The sequence below is a fragment of the Schistocerca piceifrons genome, chromosome 10, assembly GCF_021461385.2.
Source record: "Schistocerca piceifrons isolate TAMUIC-IGC-003096 chromosome 10, iqSchPice1.1, whole genome shotgun sequence".
In the NCBI taxonomy this organism is placed as follows: domain Eukaryota; kingdom Metazoa; phylum Arthropoda; class Insecta; order Orthoptera; family Acrididae; genus Schistocerca; species Schistocerca piceifrons.
Genome location: NC_060147.1, coordinates 86,993,140 through 87,014,063, shown reverse-complemented (window position 1 = coordinate 87,014,063; position 20,924 = coordinate 86,993,140). Strand labels below are relative to the sequence as shown.

The window sequence follows — 20,924 nt, the reverse complement described above, 5'->3', positions numbered from 1 at the left end:
TAATGGGCAGGAACAATACGAATGTAGTGTGTGGACATTAAAGTTGGGAATGTCGGTCTCACGGGGAGCGTGCAAGGGATAAATCCCTGCAGTCGCACTATCCTCTGTGCCCTCGGTGGCTCGGACGAATAGAGCGTCTGCCATGTAAGCAGGAGATGGAGGTTTCGAGTCCCGATCGGGGCACATATTTTCAGCTGTCCCCGTTGTTGATACAATAGCCCCATACTTAGCAGTCATGCATAACAGATCGCTCGCCGAAAAATTCGTACGTAAAGACAGGAAAGTTGCACAGGTCACACCAGTGACCAGGACAGGAAGTGGATGTCATCATCTATATTACATACCCTTATAACTGACGTCGATTTCAAAAATGTTTCAAATGGCTCTGAGCTCTATGGAACTCAACATCTGAGGTCATCAGTCCCCTAGAACTTAGAACTACTTAAGCCTAACTAACCGAAGGACAGCACACACATCCATGCCCGAGGCAGGATTCGAACCTGCGACCGTAGCGATCACGCGGTTCCAGACTGATGCGCCTAGAACCGCTCGGTCACACCGGCCGGCGACGTCGATTTGAAGCAGGATTTTGGAACATATACTGTGTCCGAACAGTATAAATTACCTCGAAGAAAACGATTCATTGGCTAATAGTCAGTACGGATTCAGAAAGCATCATTCTCGTGCTATTGACAGGGGATGTAAAATTGATTCCGTATCTTTAGATCTACAGTAAACTTTGGACACCGTTCCTTACAAGCGACTTGCAAACGAATTGCGTATGGCGTATAGCCTCAGTTGTGCGACTGGATTCGTGATTTCATGTCAAAAAGCTGACAATTCGTGGTAACTGACGGAAAGTGATCGAGTAAAACAGAAGTAATATCTGGCGTTCCGCAAGGAAGTGTTAGCGGCCCGCTTCTGTTCCTAATTTACATAAACGATGTAGGAGACAATATGAACAGCCCTCTTTGATTGTTTGCAGAGATGCCGTCATTTTCCGTCCTGATGATCTAAACCAATTGCAAAACAATTTAGACAAGATATCTGTACGATGCGAAAAGTGGCATCTGACTCTAAATAATGAGAAGTGTTACGTCATAAACACGAGTGCTAAAAGGAGTCCCCGGAATTTCGTTTACACGATAACGCAAACAAATATACAGGCTACAAATTCAACTAAATACTTAGGGAATGATTTAAATTTGTTCAAAAATGGTTCAAATGGCTCTGAGCACTATGGGACTTAACTGCTGTGGTCAACAGTCCCCTAGAACTTAGAACTACTTAAACCTAACTAACCTAAGGACATCACACACATCCATGCCCGAGGCAGGATTCGAACCTGCGACCGTAGCGGTCGCGCGGTTCCAGACTGTAGCGCCTTTAACCGCTCGGCCACTCCGGCTTTAAATTTGTACGATCCTATAGACAATGTTGTGGGGAAAGCAAACCAAAGACTGGTTTATTGACAAAACATTTAGAAGATGCAACAGGTCTAGACGACGCTTGCTCGCCCTCTTCCCGAGTACTGCAGTGCGGTGTGTGATGTGCACGAGACGGGATTGACGGAGGACGTCGAAAAAGTTCAAAGAATGGAGACTTGTTTTGTAGTATCGCGCAATAGGGGAAATAGTTCCACGGATATGATACACTATTTGGGGTGACATTCGTTAAAACAAAGGCGTTTTTCGTCGCGGCAGGGTCTTCTCGCGAAATTTCAATAATCATCAACTTTTCCCTCCGATTGCGAAAATATTCTGTTGGTGTCGACGTTTATAAGGATAAATTATCGTCATGATGAAATAATCAAAGTGCTCTTTTTTCCCGCGCGCCGTTCCAGAATCAAACGCTAGAGAAATAGTTCGAAGATGGGTCGATGGACCCCTGCTAGGCACTTAATTGTGACATGTCCGAAAGATATTATATATTTGCCATTAAAATTGCTACGCCACGAAGACGACGTGATACAGACGCGAAATTTAACCGACAGGAAGAAGATGCTGTGATATGCAAAAGATTAGCTTTTCAGAGCATTCACACAAGGTTGGCGACACCTACAACGTGCTGACATGAGGAAAGTTTCCAACCGATTTCTCATACAAAAACGGCATTTCACCGGCGTTGCCTGGTGAAACGTTGTTATGATGCCTCGTGTAAGGAGGAGAAATGCGTACCAAATGGTTCAAATGGCCCTGAGCACTATGGGACTCAACTGCTGAGGTCATTAGTCCCCTAGAACTTAGAACTAGTTAAACCTAACTAACCTAAGGACATCACAAACATCCATGCCCGAGGCAGGATTCGAACCTGCGACCGTAGCGGTCTTGCGGTTCCAGACTGCAGCACCTTTGACCGCACGGCCACTTCGGCCGGCTGAAATGCGTACCATCACGTATCCGACTTTGATAAAGGTCGGATTGCAGCCTATCGAGATTGCGGTTTATCGTATCGCAAATTGCTGCTCGCGTTGGTCGAGATCCAATGACTGTTAGTAGAATATGGAACGGTGGGTTCAGGAGGGTAATACGGAACACCGTGCTGGATCCCAACGGCCTAGTATCACTAGCAGTCGAGATGACAGGCATCTTATCCGCATGGCTGTAACGGATCGTGCAGCCACGACTCGATCCCTGAGTCAACAGATGGGGACGTTTGCAAGACAACAACCATCTGCATGAACAGTTCGACTACGTTTGCAGCAGCAGGGACTATCAGCTCGGAGACCACGGCTGCGGTTACCCTTGACGCTGCATCACAGACAGGAGCGCCTTCGATGGCAGACTCGACGACGAACCTGGGTGCACGAATGACAAAACGTCAGTTCTTAGGACGAATCCAGGTTATATTTACAGCATCATAATGGTGGCATCCGTGTTTGGCGACATTGCAGTGAACAAACATTGTAAGCAAGTATTCGTCATCGCCGTAGTGGCGTATGACCCGGCGTGATGGTATGAGGTGCCATTGGTTACACGTCTCGGTCATCTCTTGTTCGCACTGGCGGCACTTTGAACAGTGGACGTTACATTTCAGATGTGTTACGACCCGTGGCTCTACCACTCATTCGATCCCTCCGAAACCCTAAATTTCAGCAGGATAACGCACGACTGCATGTTGCAGGTCCTGTACGGGCCTTTCGGGATACAGAAAATGTTTCTACTGCTGCCCTGGCCAGCACATTCTCCAGATCTCTCACCGATTGAAAACGTCTGGTCAATGGTGGCCGAGCAACTGGCTCGTCACAATACGCCAGTCACTACTCTTGATGAATTGCGGTATCGTGTTGAAGCTGCATGGGCAGCTGTACCTGTACACGCCAAAGCTCTGTTTGACTCAATGGCCAGGCGTATCAAGGCCGTTATTACGGCCAGAGGTGGTTGTTCTGCGTACTGATTTCTCAGGATCTATGCACCCACATTGCGTGAAAATGTAATCACATGTCAGTTCTAGTATAATACAGGGTGTCCCAGCTATCTTGTCCACCCAAAATATCTCTGGAACAATAACAGCTATTGGAAAACGACTTTCACCGGTATCAATGTAGGGCTGGGGCCTATGAATGTACATATTTGGAAACATTCTAAAACAAAAGCATATGTGTTTTTTAACACAAACTTATGCTTTTTTAAATGGATGTCCTATATTTTTTCTTCAGCAATCCATAGCATGACAAAGCACATTCACAATGGCGTTGATTGCATCGCAATATTCCCATTACATCCCGAAATATTGAGTCGTGAAGTTGACGCTTGAAACACCCGACATGCGCTGCTAGCGCACGTCCTGAGGCTCAGGCGTGAACTCCATGCTGCCCGTAATCGCGATGTGATTGACATGTGTAATCACACCTCCATACTTATCTAGAGGTCCGAAACAACGGTAAAACGTTTAGTCCACTTGCTCGTTTCACTAAAACCATCAACATGAATTTTACTATTACGAGTGAATGATTAACTGTCACTTGCGCTAGATCTACAGTAAAGTAAAGTGTTAACGTTGAACGGCATTACCTTTTTAGTAACGGATTAACGATAAGCGAAGTTAACTTTGTGACTAACGTTGCGGTACACAGATATGTTACAGAACCGCATCACCCCTAGCCTATGGGATAAATACCTGCTGGAATGTACGACGTTAATGCAGGATGGCAGCAGGCCGTATTATTCGTTTCGGACCTCTTGATAAGTATGGAAGTGCGATTACGCATGTCAATCACACAGCGATTACTGGCAGCATGGGGTTCACACCTGAGCCTCAGGGCGTGCGCTAGCAGCGCATGTCGGGTGTTTCAAGCGTCAACTTCGCGTCTCAATATATCGGGATGTAATGGGAATATTGCGATGCAATCAACGCCATTGTGTATGTGCTTTGTCATGCTATGGATTGCTGAAGAAAAAATATAGGACGTCCATTTAAAAAAACATAAGTTTGTGTTAAAAACACATATGCTTTCGTTTTAGAATGTTTCCAAATATGTATATTAATGGGCCCCAGCCCTACATTGATACCGGTGAAAGTCGTTTTCCAATAGCTGTTATTGTTCCAGAGATATTTTGGGTGGACAAGATAGCTGGGACACCCTGTATATTTGTCCAATGAATACCCGTTTATCATCTGTATTTCTTCTTGGTGTAGCAATTTTAATGGCCAGTAATGTATTAGTCGCAAAAGCTCGCTGTCAGTCAAAAACTGTCACGTGTACACCCAGCTTAACCTCCGGGCCGCTCACATGCACACTGACATCTACAATTCACTTCCTTTGTCTGAAAAGAAAGAGGGCCTCAATTTTTTTTTTCCTACTGAACTGCTCTCTACGTTGTTTCGGGAGCGTACAATAAACTGCAGCCAGAAAGGGAGAGCCTTCCTTCGCACATTACCTGCTGAACTGTACAGGTATCCCATCCATCAACTCATTTGAGGCGAGCGACCGTATAGGCTACGTTGACCTATCCATTGATATTTACTCTTCACCAAGACTTGAGTACGTAGTTTCTCGCGCCGATATTCTTTGATAAATGTTTCACTCTTTTTTCTGCCGCGGTACATTTCAAGCTTTTGAAAACTTCCTCTGTTGAGGTCGTCAGGAAATACGAGGGTAATCCCAAAAGTAAGGTCTCGCAATTTTTTCTAAGCACACAGACCAGTTTATTTCTACAATGGTTTACATCAGTTTACAGCTCGAACATTTAGCTATTTTTCAAAATAATCACCATTTCTGTCAATGCATTTTTGTAGACGCTGTGGCAGTTTTTCAATGTCCACGTCGTATCACCTCGCCGCCATGCTGTTCAGAAAGTTATGAACCTCTTCTTTCACCTCGTCGTCGGAGCTGAATCGCTTTCCGGCCAAACGTTCTTTTAACCTAGGGAACAGGTGATAGTCACAGGGCGCCAAGTCAAGACTATAGGCTGGGTGGGTGATTATGTTCCACTGAAGCTGTTGCAGGAGAGTAAAGGTTTGCCGAGCGATGTGTGGGCGAGCGTTGTCATGGAGAATGTGTAACATTCCTCTTCTCCACTTCTGAATTGCCCGTTTGAATTTTTTCAGAGTCACAGTACCTGTCAGCGTTAATTGTGGGCATTGTGGGCATGAAGTCGACCAACAATACCCCCTTTCCGATCCCAAAAAACGGTTGTCATGACTTCACCGGCAGACTGTGTTTGTTTTAATTTCCGTGGCTTTGGCGAAGAAAGATGCCGCCACTGGCGTGTTTGGTGCTTGGTCTCAGGTGTAAAGTGGTATGCCCAGGTTTCGTCACCCGTGACAACTGAGTCCAGAAAGTTGTCCTGTTCGGCTGAAAGACGGTCAAGAAATGCGCCGGAAGCTTGAACTCGTTGCCGCATGTGGTCCTCAGTCAACATGTGTGGCACCCATCTTGCGCACACCTTCCCGTAGTTCAATGTTTCCGTTAAAATTCTGTGAGCGGTGCTTCGGGAAACCTCAGGAACCGACGTGCAGAGATCATCCAGGGTGATCCGCCGATCTTCACGCATGCTTTGCTCAACCTTCAACACTGTCTCCTCAGAAACTGACGGCCTCCAGCTCCTTTGTTCGTCGTGAATTTCGGTCCGACCAGCTGCACACTCTCGTCACCACTTACGAACGTTTTTGACATCCATGCACGACTCACCTTACACCTCCGTCAGTTGGCGATGGACTTCAATCGGCGCAGTGCCCTTTGCGTTCAGAAATCGAATAACTGCGCGCAATTCGCACTTGGCGGTAACATCCAACGGGAGCTCCATTCTCAACGGCTGCCAAGACAGCGGCGTGCGCATGTTTACGCACAGCGCGTGAAGCACTCTTCATAACAGTGTGACAAATTTCCACACAAACAGAGTTCTGTACTTATAAAATAAATAGGAGACCTTACTTTTGGGATTACCCTCGTACAAGGGGGCGTTCAATAAGCAATGCAACACTTTTTTTTTCTGAAAGCAAGTTGGTCTTTTTCCAGGATTGCAATAGCACAGACATCCAGCTGCGCAGGGAGGTGATTGCGATCCGCCGATTACCTCGCACTTTCCGACATTGCCGTTGTGACAGCTGTGTGCGGCCGGCCGGCAAGCGGGAGATCCGACAGGTTTGCGCGACCTTGTTGCGTTGATGACAAATGCCTCGCACAACGGCTCACCGCGCTTTTGTTTACTGCCAGGTCTCAGAAGACATTCATCTACATCTACATCTACATTGATACTCCGCAAGCCACCCAACGGTGTGTGGCGGAGGGCACTTTACGTGCCACTGTCATTACCTCCCTTTCCTGTTCCAGTCGCGTATGGTTCGCGGGAAGAACGACTGTCTGAAAGCCTCCGTGCGCGCTCTAATCTCTCTAATTTTACATTCGTGATCTCCTCGGGAAGTATAAGTAGGGGGAAGCAATATATTCGATACCTCATCCAGAAACGCACCCTCTCGAAACCTGGCGAGCAAGCTACACCGCGATGCAGAGCGCCTCTCTTGCAGAGTCTGCCACTTGAGTTTATTAAACATCTCCGTAACGCTATCACGGTTACCAAATAACCCAGTGACGAAACGCGCCGCTCTTCTTTGGATCTTCTCTATCTCCTCCGTCAACCCGACCTGGTACGGATCCCACACTGATGAGCAATACTCAAGTATAGGTCGAACGAGTGTTTTGTAAGCCACGTCCTTTGTTGATGGACTACATTTTCTAAGCACTCTCCCAATGAATCTCAACCTGGTACCCGCCTTACCAACAATTAGTTTTATATGATCATTCCACTTCAAATCGTTCCGCACGCATACTCCCAGATATTTTACAGAAGTAACTGCTACCAGTGTTTGTTCCGCTATCATATAATCATACAATAAAGGATCCTTCTTTCTATGTATTCGCAATACATTACATTTGTCTATGTTAAGGGTCAGTTGCCACTCCCTGCACCAAGTGCCTATCCGCTGCAGATCTTCCTGCATTTCGCTACAATTTTCTAATGCAGCAACTTCTCTGTATACTACAGCATCATCCGGGAAAAGCCGCATGGAACTTCCGACACTATCTACTAAGTCATTTATATATATTGTGAAAAGCAATGGTCCCATAACACTCCCCTGTGGCACGCCAGAGGTTACTTTAACGTCTGTAGACGTCTCTCCATTGATAACAACATGCTGTGTTCTGTTTGCTAAAAACTCTTCAATCCAGCCACACAGCTGGTCTGATATTCCGTAGGCTCTTACTTTGTTTATCAGGCGACAGTGCGGAACTGTATCGAACGCCTTCCGGAAGTCAAGAAAAATAGCATCTACCTGGGAGCCTGTATCTAATATTTTCTGGGTCTCATGAACAAAGCGCCTGAAGCTCTGGTCTTCCGCCAAAGGTACCTACCGCACCTCCTTTACAGACGCCATTTTGAAGGCTACGTAGAATTTCATGAAACTGCTAGGAGCTGAAATGGGAATATTCCATATGTCCCTCAACACATTTTGCATCTTTTCAACCGAAACTAGACAAGTAAAAGTGTTCAAATGGTTGAAATGTGTGTGTGAAATCTTATGGGACTTAACTGCTAAGGTCATCAGTCCCTAAGTTCACACACTACTTATCCTAAATTATCCTAAGGACAAACACACACACCCATGCCCCAGGGAGGACTCGAACCTCCGCCGTGACCAGGCGCACAGTCCATGACTGCAGCGCCCTAGACCGCTCGGCTTCAAATGGTTCAAATGGCTCTGAGCACTATGGGACTTAACATCTGAGGTCATCAGTCCCCTAGAACTCAGAACTACTTAAACCTAACTAACCTAAGGACACCCCACACATCCATGCCCGAGGCAGGATTCGAGCCTGGGACCGTAGCAGTCGCACGGCTCTGGACTGAAGCGCCTAGAACTGCTCGGCCACAGCGGCCGGCTCACGCCCCGTCCTCCCAGCTTTACTTCTCCCAGTACCTCGTCTCCCACCTTCCAAACTTTACAGAAGCTCTCCTGCGAACCTTGCAGAACTAGTTCGCAGGAGAACTTCTGTGAAGTTTGGAAGATAGGAGACGAGGTACTGGCGGAAGTAAAGCTGTGAGGACGGGGCGTGAGTCGTGCTTGGGTGGCTCAGTCGGTAGAGCACTTGCCCACGAAAGGCAAAGGTCCCGAGCTCGAGTCTCGGTCCGGCACACAGTTTTAATCTTGCAGGAAGTTTGCCTACTATAGTGTTTGACAACTGATGACCCGCCAGGTTACCCGATAGCGCTAATGCGCTGCTTCCTGGACTCGGGTAGGCGCGCCGCCCGCAGATGGAATCCGCCCGGCGGATTACCGACGTCGGCCGGTGTTTCGGCCAGCCTGGATGTGGTTTTTAGGCGGTTTTCCATATCCTGCTAGGTGAATACCTGGCTGGTCCCCACGTCCCGCCTCAGTTACACGACTCGCAGACATCTGAACACGCTCGCACTATTCCATGGATTACACTAGACGCAGACAGTTGGGGTACACTAATTCTGTCCGGGGGGGGGGGGGGGGGGGGGGCGTACAGGGTGGCGGCAGGAAGGGCATCCGACCACCCCTTATAACAAACCTTGCCAAATCCGTTCCTAACCGTGCCGACCCTGCGAAACTGCGGGACAAGGCACCAGCAAAAGAAGAAGAAAAGTGTTTGACAACTGGTGCAGGACAACCGACAGCTGCTACGGAACACGCAAAAGATGACAGCAACAGGAAATGCAGGGGGCGGAGGGGAACATGTTAACTGCAGCGAAGCCTGTGCTGGATCGATCTGTACACATTCGACAGCCCATGCAGTACGGTGTTTGACGACGACGGTTCCTTAACCTATCAGTGCGATATTCCGTGTTGCACTGCAACATGTGCGCAAGACAGCGTTTGAGCGCTTACGATCGTGGACGAGCAGCTGGGCGGTTCGAAGCCGTTCAAAGTTTTACTGCTGTGGTCGCAGTTATCTGTGTGTCTAACAGTGACATCTCCCGATTAAAAACGGTCGCCGAAGGTGTAAATGCTATGCGGAAGCATGCCCACGGTCGTAGACGGAGCACCACACCGCAAGAGGATCGATACGCAGCCTTAGTGGCTGAAAGGAACAGACATCTCTTTCTTATGCAGATCGCTGCAGACCTTGCAACCGCTACCGGTATACGTGTCTCTGCCAGGATCGCTTCGCGGTCATTAAATCAGGCTGATTTGTATCCTCGGAAGCCTGTTAAATGTGTCGCACTTCAACCACACCACCGTTGAGAAAGAGTTAGTTGGTATAGCGAGCATGCTTGTTGGATGATGATAATGGTGATGGAGAGGGTTGTATGGGCGCACGACGGCAAGGTCTTCAGCGCCCGCTCAGTAACAGGTTGAGACGGGTGTCAAGAAAATACTCAGAACATTATGATAAAACAGAACGTAAAACACATGTAACAAGGTTGGAAAAATATGTGCCTACCCACACCGCAGCGTGGGACGAAGCATGCCGCCAACAGTAAACGTGGACAGCCCAGGAAGAAAGCGGTAGAGGGAGCTAAAACAATATAGCAGATGGAAGTGGCTGGCTGACCGCAAGGAATAAAGGGAGGAGCCAGTCACTCTGCAACACACTAAAACCTCCAGCCTAAAAGTTTAGGCCAGAGTCCAGACTCATCACAAATCTTTAAAACCCTAGACACACACGTCTCATCATTAGCTACAACACAGGGCAGATTCCCATCAACTTGTGCTTCTGCCCTTGCATCAGGGTGCAAAATGCAGTCTGTTAAAATGTGCCGGACAGAGATGTGCACACCACAAGCATCACAAAACGGGGGATCCTCCCGCCGTAATAGAAAGCTATGTGTCAGAGGACAGTGCCCGATCCGAAGACGTGTGAGGGCCACCTCTTCCCGCCTGAGAAACCAGCAGGAGGAACGCCACGACCGAGTTGTCGTCTTCACCAGCCGCAGATTATTGGCCGTCACCGCCAGCCAGTCTTCCTCCCACAACTCCATGTACTTCTTGTGGAGTGCAGAGATGACAGACTGCAAGGGAATAGGACACTGGACCACATCCTGCTCTCTGCACGCCTCCTTGGCAGCCCGATCGGCCTGTTCATTGCCCCATATTCCTACATGGCCAGGCACCCGGCAGAAGGACACCGGAGTCAGCAACTGTGCTCCAGAGTGATGTTGGGGTTGGGTTGGGTTGTTTGGGGAAGGAGACCACACAGCGAGGTCATCGGTCTCATTGGATTAGGGACGGACGGGGAAGGAAATCGGCCGTGCCCTTTGAAAAGAACTATCCCGGCATTTGCCTGGAGCGATTTAGGGAAATCACGGAAAACCTAAATCAGGATGGCAGGACGCGGGATTAAACCGTCGTCCTCCCGAATGCGAGTCCAGTGTCTAACCACAGAGTGATGTTCTCCGATGAAACCCGCTTCACTGTGGCAAGTGATTCTGCCCACCAGTTACTGTGGAGATTGGTTGGTTTAAAGGCGGGAGAAGGGACAAAACTACGAGGTCATCGGTCCCTGGTTCCTAGTAAAACAATGCCACAAGTGCGAGAATAAAACGGACGAAACACGTAACACAAAACTGAAAGAAAGGAAAAGCCACAAGAACGAAGGGAAGGCAACGAACACTAAAAGGAGCAAAAGAGGACAAGAAAACAACAGAGAGACGCTAGACACAGAAGAGAGTAAAACATAAAAGCAGATTACAGTGGCTGGCCAACCACGAGTATATAAAGGGGAAGCCAACTACTCTGCAACACATTTAAACCTCCACCCTAAAAGCACTAGGGTGGAGGACACAGAGGGACAAAGGACATGCGCTAAAACCTACCTAGAAGTATAAAACCCACTCTCACGAATAAAACATAAAACTGAAGCTGCTTTGGAGGCATCGTCGCCCAACACCGAAGGCAGTGTGCTGGGAAAGTTAAAAGTCTGCAGCAGAGCGGCTAAAAGTGGGCAGTCCAGCTGAAGGTGGAGCCACAGCGACACTGAGGTGGGTCCTGGCGGCGGAGTAGGTAACCATGCGTTAGCCACGTATGGCCAATGCGGAACTGGCAGAGGACAACTGATTCCCTGCGAGAGGCCTGCATGGAAGACTTCCACACATTCATAGTCTCCTTAATGACACGCAGTTCGTTGTGTGTGCTGTTATGCCATTCCGTCTCCCAAATCTGGAAAACACTGCGGTGTAAGACAGAACGCAGGTCAGCTTCGGATATGCCTATCTCCAGAAGCGGTTTCCGCGTCGCCTGTTTGGCCAATAATATTTGCCCATCCACTCATTACTCGCGCCAACTAAGGTGACAACACCTGTGAGCAGCTCCTCAATTAATTATCATTTATTCTAGAGAAGCTGCACGGTCATCAATGGTATCTGTTCTTTCGAGAACAGTTACTATCTTCATATATAGTTAAAGGCTATCCGGCCATTGACCTTTCTCTGTGCGAATGCGCACAGGTTGCCCGAACTCTTACGGGAATCATCACCTTAGTTGGCGTGAGTAATGAGTGGATGGGCAAATACACTCCTGGAAACGGAAAAAAAACACATTGACACCGGTGTGTCAGACCCACCATACTTCCTCCGGACACTGCGAGAGGGCTGTACAAGCAATGATCACACGCACGGCACAGCGGACACACCAGGAACCGCGGTGTTGGCCGTCGAATGGCGCTAGCTGCGCAGCATTTGTGCACCGCCGCCGTCAGTGTCAGCCAGTTTGCCGTGGCATACGGAGCTCCATCGCAGTCTTTAACACTGGTAGCATGTCGCGACAGCGTGGACGTGAACCGTATGTGCAGTTGACGGACTTTGAGCGAGGGCGTATAGTGGGCATGCGGGAGGCCGGGTGGACGTACCGCCGAATTGCTCAACACGTGGGGCGTGAGGTCTCCACAGTACATCGATGTTGTCGCCAGTGGTCGGCGGAAGGTGCACGTGCCCGTCGACCTGGGACCGGACCGCAGCGACGCACGGATGCACGCCAAGACCGTAGGATCCTACGCAGTGCCGTAGGGGACCGCACCGCCACTTCCCAGCAAATTAGGGACACTGTTGCTCCTGGGGTATCGGCGAGGACCATTCGCAACCGTCTCCATGAAGCTGGGCTACGGTCCCGCACACCGTTAGGCCGTCTTCCGCTCACGCCCCAACATCGTGCAGCCCGCCTCCAGTGGTGTCGCGACAGGCGTGAATGGAGGGACGAATGGAGACGTGTCGTCTTCAGTGATGAGAGTCGCTTCTGCCTTGGTGCCAATGATGGTCGTATGCGTGTTTGGCGCCGTGCAGGTGAGCGCCACAATCAGGACTGCATACGACCGAGGCACACAGGGCCAACACCCGGCATCATGGTGTGGGGAGCGATCTCCTACACTGGCCGTACACCACTGGTGATCGTCGAGGGGACACTGAATAGTGCACGGTACATCCAAACCGTCATCGAACCCATCGTTCTACCATTCCTAGACCGGCAAGGGAACTTGCTGTTCCAACAGGACAATGCACGTCCGCATGTATCCCGTGCCACCCAACGTGCTCTTGAAAGTGTAAGTCAACTACCCTGGCCAGCAAGATCTCCGGATCTGTCCCCCATTGAGCATGTTTGGGACTGGATGAAGCGTCGTCTCACGCGGTCTGCACGTCCAGCACGAACGCTGGTCCAACTGAGGCGCCAGGTGGAAATGGCATGGCAAGCCGTTCCACAGGATTACATCCAGCATCTCTACGATCGTCTCCATGGGAGAATAGCAGCCTGCATTGCTGCGAAAGGTGGATATACACTGTACTAGTGCCGACATTGTGCATGCTCTGTTGCCTGTGTCTATGTGCCTGTGGTTCTGTCAGTGTGATCATGTGATGTATCTGACCCCAGGAATGTGTCAATAAATTTTCCCCTTCCTGGAACAATGAATTCACGGTGTTCTTATTTCAATTTCCAGGAGTGTATTAGGAATGTTTCCAGAATGAGATTTTCACTCTGCAGCGTAGTGTGCGCTGATATGAAACTTCCTGGCAGATTAAAACTGTTACTGGAAGAAGTAAAGCTGTGAGGACTGGGCGTGAGTTGTGCTTCGGTAGCTCAGATGGTAAGAGCACTTGCCGGCGAAAGGCAAAGGTCCCGAGTTCGAGTCTCGGTCTGGCACATAGTTTTAATGTGCCAGGAAGTTTCAAATATTAGGAACATTACGAATGTAGATTGTGGACAGCTGGGAATGTGGGTCCCACGGGGAGCGTGCAAGACGTAAGTCCCTGCAGTCGCGCTATTCATCTGTGTCCTCGGTGGCTCAGATGGATAGAACGTCTGCCATGTAAGCAGGAGATCCCGGGTTCGAGTCCCCGTCGGGGCACGCATTTTCAGCTGTCCCCACTGAGGTATATCAACAACACCTGCCGGCAGCTGAAGGTTTCAATTAATTATGTCTATGTGCTGCTGCTGCTGCTTACTGACCTGCGAGCTCCAGGGCGATGGCTGGAGACGCCACGAGTCCCTCTGGAGTCCGCAGCATGCAGCGGTACTCCCCCAGGTCTGCCTTGGGCTGCACCTGCGAACAACAAACACAGCCATTCAAACAACTGCAAAACAACCGCTTCTCTGGCAGCAAAGGGATGCGGGCAACAGATGATGGCTTTGCGGTCCTCCTCGCCGCGATCAGGTGTGTCCTCGTAACGAGATTTAAACCGGTACAAGTCACCAATTAAGCAGCCATAGGAAAGGCTTATACACTACTGGCCATTAAAACTGCTACACCAAGAAGAAATGCGGATGATAAACGGGTATTCATTGGACAAATGTAATATACTAGAACTGACATGTGATTACATTTTCACGCAATTTGGGTGCATAGATCCTGAGAAATCAGTACCCACAACAACCACCTCAGGCCGTAATAACGGCCTTGATACGCCTGGGCATTGAGTCAAACAGAGCTTGGATGGCGTGTACAGGTACAGCTGCCCATGCAGCTTCAACACGATACCACAGTTCATCAAGAGTAGTGATTGGCGTATTGTGACGAGCCAGTTGCTCGGCCACCATTGACCAGACGTTTTCAATTAGTGAGAGATCTGGAGAATGTGCTGGCCAGGGCAGCAGTCGAACATTTTCTGTATCCAGAAAGGCCCGTACAGGACCTGCAACATGCGGTCGTGCATTAAACTGCTGAAATGTAGGGTTTCGCAGGGATCGAATGAAGGGTAGAGCCACTGGTCGTAACACATCTGAAATGTAACGTCCACTGTTCAAAGTGCCGTCAGTGCGAACAAGAGGTGACCGAGACGTGTAACTAATGGCACCCCATACCATCACGACGGGTGATACGCCAGTATGGCGATGACGAATACACGCTTCCAATGTGCGTTCACCGCGATGTCGCGAAACACGGATGCGACCATCACGATGCTGTAAACAGAACCTGGATTTATCCGAAAAGATGACGTTTAGCCATTCGTGCACCCAGGTTCGTCGTCGAGTACACCATTGCAGGCGCTCCTGTCTGTGATGCAGCGTCAAGGGTAACCGCAGCCACGGTCTCCGAGCTTATAGTCCATGCTGCTGCGTACGTCGTCGAACTGTTCGTGCAGATGGTTGTTGTCTTCGAAACGTCCCCATCTGCTGACTCTGGGATCGAGACGTGGTTCCACCATCCGTTACAGCCATGCGCATAAGATGCCTGTCATGGCTACAATCCGACCTTTATCAAAGTCGGAAACGTGATGGTACGCATTGCTCCTCCTTACACGAGGCATCACAACAACGTTTCACCAGGCAACGCCGGTCAACTGCTGTTTGTGTATGAGAAATCGGTTGCAAACTTTCCTCATGTCAGCACGTTGTACGTGTCATCACCGGCGCCAACCTTGTGTGAATGCTCTGAAAACCTAATCATTTTTTGCATATCACAGCATCTTCTTCCTGTCGGTTAAATTTCGAGTCTGTGGCACGTCATCTTCGTGGTGTTGCAATTTTAATGGCCAATAGTGTAGATACATACCTGGAGACTCCACATTAAACCCGTCCTCCAACGAGACGCCGCAGCTAACGTTGACGTGGAAGCGGACGGGAACTCCGACTGACCAGCTGGCTAACGTGATTTGCACTCTCAGCCTCCTGCAGCGACCGTTGTCGGCTTTACTTGACTCTCAAAATACGAAGTTTGCTGACGAAAATGTACGCGCGTACTACAGCTACGTCAACTCTAGTCAGCAATTGTCGAAAAAGGGCGGAGAAAATCGTGTAGAAGATTCTGGTCTCGTCGATGGCTTCAATAGCCAACTGTTGGTAGAGGAACACTACATAATGATCCACACCTTTCTCAGATACATACTACTAGAAGTTACTCTTTAACGTAATTGCATTTTCATCCCATTTTCGGTTTTAAATTGAATACAGTTTACGTATAGTGTCTAATGACAGTTGGTGCATCCATAATATCACCATCCTGGCTGTTGCACTGACTACCAACACTCCAGAATGACCCAGTTCATCAAATACATTTCAAGATCGAGATTCGTTTCTTCATTCAAGTGGAAGATGAGATTTTACGAATATATAGGTACATAAATTTTACAGAAAGTTTCGAAATAACAACATCTTCCAGTGTGTAACTTTTCATACGAGGGTGAGTCAAATAAAAACCTTAAATTTGTAATAAGAAATCGAAATTTCGCGCCGTTATCCTGCAAGTTAGTAAGCGTGCTACAAACAGGGTGCACAATGGCCTGTAGGTGGCATCATAGTGCAGATGCACACATACCGTCGCAGTATCAGTATAAACATGGCCGCCCCACTTGCGACTTGCACCAGGGGAGAACAGTGTTCTGTTATTCGGTTTTTGCGTAGTGAAGGAGTGAAACCTATTGAAATTCATCGACGAATGAAGGTTCAGTACGGTGATGCATGTTTGTCACTGCAGCAAGTCTATGAATGGAGTAGGAAGTTCACAAATGGTGTGACTTCAGTGGAAGATGCTCCTCGTCCAGGTCAGGCACAACGAGTTGTGACTCCACAGAACATTGCAACAGTTGAAGCCATAGTGAAGGAAAACCGCCGAGTGACACTGAATGACATTGCAGCATGTTTACAGATTAGTCGTGGGTCAGCACGCCACATTCTGCATGATGTGCTCCAGTTTCACAAAGTGTCTGCAAGATGGGTGACACGGCAACTGACTCCTGAAAATGAGAGAACGACGTGTTGATGCTTGAGAAGAACTTCTTCGGCGTTTTGAACGAGAAGGTGATGGCTTCCTTGCAAGGAACGTTACTGGGGACGAAACGTTGGTTCACTTCCACCAACCGGAAACGAAGAGAGCGAGCAAGGAATGGCGCCATTCCTCATCACCAAAACCAAAGTAGTTTTGAACAGAACCATCAGCAGGGAAGTTTATGCTGACTCTCTTTTGGGACGAAAAAGGCGTCATTTTGGAGCATTACACACCTAGAGGGACCACTATCACCAGTGCATCATACACAGCTCCCCTAGAAAATCATCTGCGGCCTGAAATCAAATCAAAAGCGACGTGGATTGCTGTGAGCAGGTGTCCATTTGCAACATGACACTGCCCGTACAACAGCTGCAACAATCACAGACCTGCATTTTGAGTGTCTTCCTCATCCACCATACTCACCAGACCTTGCCCCAAGTGATTTCCATATATTTGGACCACTCAAAGACGCGATGGGAGGAAAGAAGTTCCGCTCTGAAGAAGAGGTATGCCACGCGGTGCATGGTGGTTGCGCGGACGACCAAAAGAAGTTTTTTACTAATGTAATTTATGCACTTTGTAAGCGCTGGAGGACTTACATTGGGCGTGGAGGAGATTATGTTGAAAAGTGATACGGCTTTGTACCACTCCTACACAATAAATAATACCGGTATTTAAGGTTTTCATTTGACTCATCCTCGTATATAGACTGGCACTCACGATTTCTGGCCCCCTTGGAAACATTCCAGTTCATTAGCCTTAGGTTAAGGACCTGTCAGCCAAAAGAGGACAATAGGTTTGCCCCCGATGTAGACAACCCGCAGTATGGGATGATGCCCCCTTGCCCCACTACTGTCTCCTAGATTGGTCATTCTTCTTCCTTGTGGTCAGACGACCTTTCGTGGGGTCGCGGGACATTAATGGGAGAGAGTGTCCTGGCGATGGTGCGACGACGAAGTCAGTGGCGGACGCAGTGCTGTAGTTGTGTTGTGGACGAGCAAGTTGCGTACCTGCCGGCCGGACGATGCGATGTCACTGAGGTACTATGTTGAGCCGATGTTACCGTCAGGCCTGGTGTATGTTCATTCATCCACAGTGTTCCGCTTTTGGAGGATAGATTTGCCTTTGGTGGGACTTGAATTACGTACCCCATGGCAGACTAGTTTTGAGGGGGCTTATTAACGAATAAGAATAAAGTTCTTTGTGCCTTTTGGTATAGGCAGGTCGCGTGTGGATATTCATGCCAACAAGTATCCACGAGCTAGCTTCGTGGCCTGTCACTGATTATAGAAGCGCCTGTGTTTGTGTGTCTAATACTGCCCTGTTGCAGCTCTGACCTGGGATGTTGTTGTTGTCTCTTTTTATTATTATTTCTTTACCTTCTCAGACGTTAAGTCTGGTTAAAAATGGAAAGTGACGCGGACCTTGATCAAGCGTCACTTCCTTTTAACTGTACGGTATATGTTATATTGCATTTAGGAACTTTCGGGTAATTGAACATGTATCAATAATTACAGATTTCTGTAGTTGTATATATAAGTTTGGATGTAGCTGTATTGCATTGATGTACTGGTGGATATTGTGTGGTATGACTCCTGTAGTTGATAGTATAATTGTTATAATGTCAACTTTATCCTGATGCCACATGTCCTTGACTTCCTCAGCCAGTTTGATGTATTTTTCAATTTTTTCTCCTGTTTTCTTTTGTATATTTGTTGTATTGGGTATGGATATTTCGATTAGTTGTGTTAATTTCTTCTTTTTATTGGTGAGTATGATGTCAGGTTTGTTATGTGTTGTTGTTTTATCTCTTATAATGGTTCTGTTCCAGTATAATTTGTATTCATCATTGTCCAGTACATTTTGTGGTGCATATCTGTATGTGGGAACGTATTGATTTATTAGTTTATGTCGTATGGCAAGTTGTTGATGTATTATTTTTGCTACATTGTCATGTCTTCTGGGGTATTCTGTATTTGCTAGTATTGTACATCCGCTTGTGATGTGATCTACTGTTTCTATTTGTTGTTTGCAAAGTCTGCATTTATCTGTTGTGGTATTGGGATCTTTAATCATATGCTTGCTGTAATATCTGGTGTTTATTGTTTGATCCTGTATTGCAATCATGAATCCTTCCGTCTCACCGTATATATTGCCTGTTCTTAGCCATGTGTTGGATGCGTCTTGATCGATGTGTGGCTGTGTTAGATGGAAATGGAAATGAGCGTTTGGTGTCATTGGCCGGGAGGCCCCTCGCGGGGCAGGTCCGGCCGCCATATCGCAGGTCTTATTACATTCGGCGCCACATTGGGCGACCTGCACGCCGGATGGGGATGAAATGATGATGAACACAACACAACACCCAGTCCCTGAGCGGAGAAAATCTCCGACCCAGCCGGGAATCGAACCCGGGCCCAGAGGACGGCAATCCGTCACGCTGACCACTCAGCTACTGGGGCGGACGCTGTGTTAGATGATACGGGTGCTTGCCACGTAGTGCCTTCCCCTTCCAATTTACTTTCTTCGTATCTGTTGATGTTATGTGATCTAAAGGGTTGTAGAAGTGGTTATGAAATTGCAGTGGTGTAGCCGATGTATTTATATGAGTGACTGCTTTGTGTATTTTGCTAGTTTCTGCTCGTTCTTGAAAGAATTTTCTTAAATTGTCTACCTGTCCATAATGTAGGTTTTTTATGTCGATGAATCCCCTTCCTCCTTCCTTTCTGCTTAATGTGAATCTTTCTGTTGCTGAATGTATGTGATGTATTCTATATTTGGGGCATTGTGAACGTGTAACTGTATTTAGTGCTTCTAGGTCTGTGTTACTCCATTTCACTACTCCAAATGAGTAGTTCAATATTGGTATAGCATAAGTATTTATAGCTTTTGTCTTGTTTCTTGCTGTCAATTCTGTTTTCAGTATTTTTGTTAGTCTTTGTCTATATTTTTCTTTTAGTTCTTCTTTAATATTTGTATTATCTATTCCTATTTTTTGTCTGTATCCTAGATATTTATAGGCATCTGTTTTTTCCATCGCTTCTATGGAGTCACTGTGGTTATTCAATATGTAATCATCTTGTTTAGTGTGTTTTCCCTTGACTATGCTATTTTTCTTACACTTGTCTGTTTCAAAAGCCATATTTATGTCATTGCTGAATACTTCTGTTATCTTTAGTAATTGGTTGAGTTGTTGACTGGTTGCTGCCAGTAGTTTTAGATCATCCATGCATAGCAAATGAGTGATTTTGTGTTGGTATGTTCCAGTAATATCATATCCATAATTTGTATTATTTAGCATGTTGGATAGTGCGTTCAGAGCAAGACAGAACCAGAAAGGACTTAATGAGTCTCCTTGGTATATTCCACGCTTAATCTGTATTGGCTGTGATGTGATATTATCTGAATTTGTTTGGATATTAAGTGTGGTTTTCCAGTTTTTCATTACTATGTTTAGGAACTGTATCAATTTAGGATCTACTCTGTGTATTTCCAATATCTGTAGTAACCATGAGTGGGGTACACTATCAAAAGCTTTTTGGTAATCAATGTATGCGTAGTGTAGCGACCTTTGTTTAGCTTTAGCTTGATATGTCACCTCTGCATCTATTATCAGTTGCTCTTTACATCCTCGTGCTCCTTTGCAGCAGCCTTTTTGTTCTTCATTTATAATTGTGTTCTGTGTTGTATGTGTCATTAATTTCTGTGTAATGACTGAAGTTAATATTTTGTAGATTGTTGGTAGGCATGTTATGGGGCGATATTTAGCTGGGTTTGCTGTGTCTGCTTGATCTTTAGGTTTCAGATAAGTTATTCCATGTGTAAGTGTATCAGGGAATATGTATGGATCTGCAATGTAACTGTTAAATAATTTAGTTAGATGTGAATGTGTTGAGGTGAACTTCTTTAGCCAGAAATTTGCTATTTTATCTTTTCCAGGGGCTTTCCAATTGTGAGTAGAATTAATTGCTCGGGTGACTTCATGTTGCAAAATTATCACTTCAGGCATTTGTGGTATCATCTTGTATGTGTCTGTTTCTGCTTGTATCCACCGTGCATGCCTGTTATGTTGTACCGGGTTTGACCATATGTTGCTCCAGAAGTGTTCCATGTCTGTTATGTTTGGTGGATTGTCTATTTTTATGTGTGTGTTATCTATTGTTTGGTGAAATTTCTTTTGGTTTGTGTTGAATGTTTGGTTTTGTTTCCTTCTATTTTCACTTTTTTTGTATCTTCTAAGTCGTTTGGCCAATGCTTGTTATTTCTGCTT

At 47.2% G+C, this 20,924-nt stretch overlaps 1 protein-coding gene across 1 annotated transcript in view; it reads right to left on the bottom strand.

The window, feature by feature from the left end:
* The window catches only part of LOC124718713 (protogenin A-like), a 416,220-nt gene that overhangs the window by 290,660 nt on the left and 104,636 nt on the right, over nucleotides 1-20,924 (bottom strand). The window contains exon 3 of the mRNA XM_047244333.1: nucleotides 13,903-13,996. Coding sequence (XP_047100289.1) covers nucleotides 13,903-13,996 — 94 coding nt within the window. The remainder of the gene's footprint in view (nucleotides 1-13,902; nucleotides 13,997-20,924) is intronic.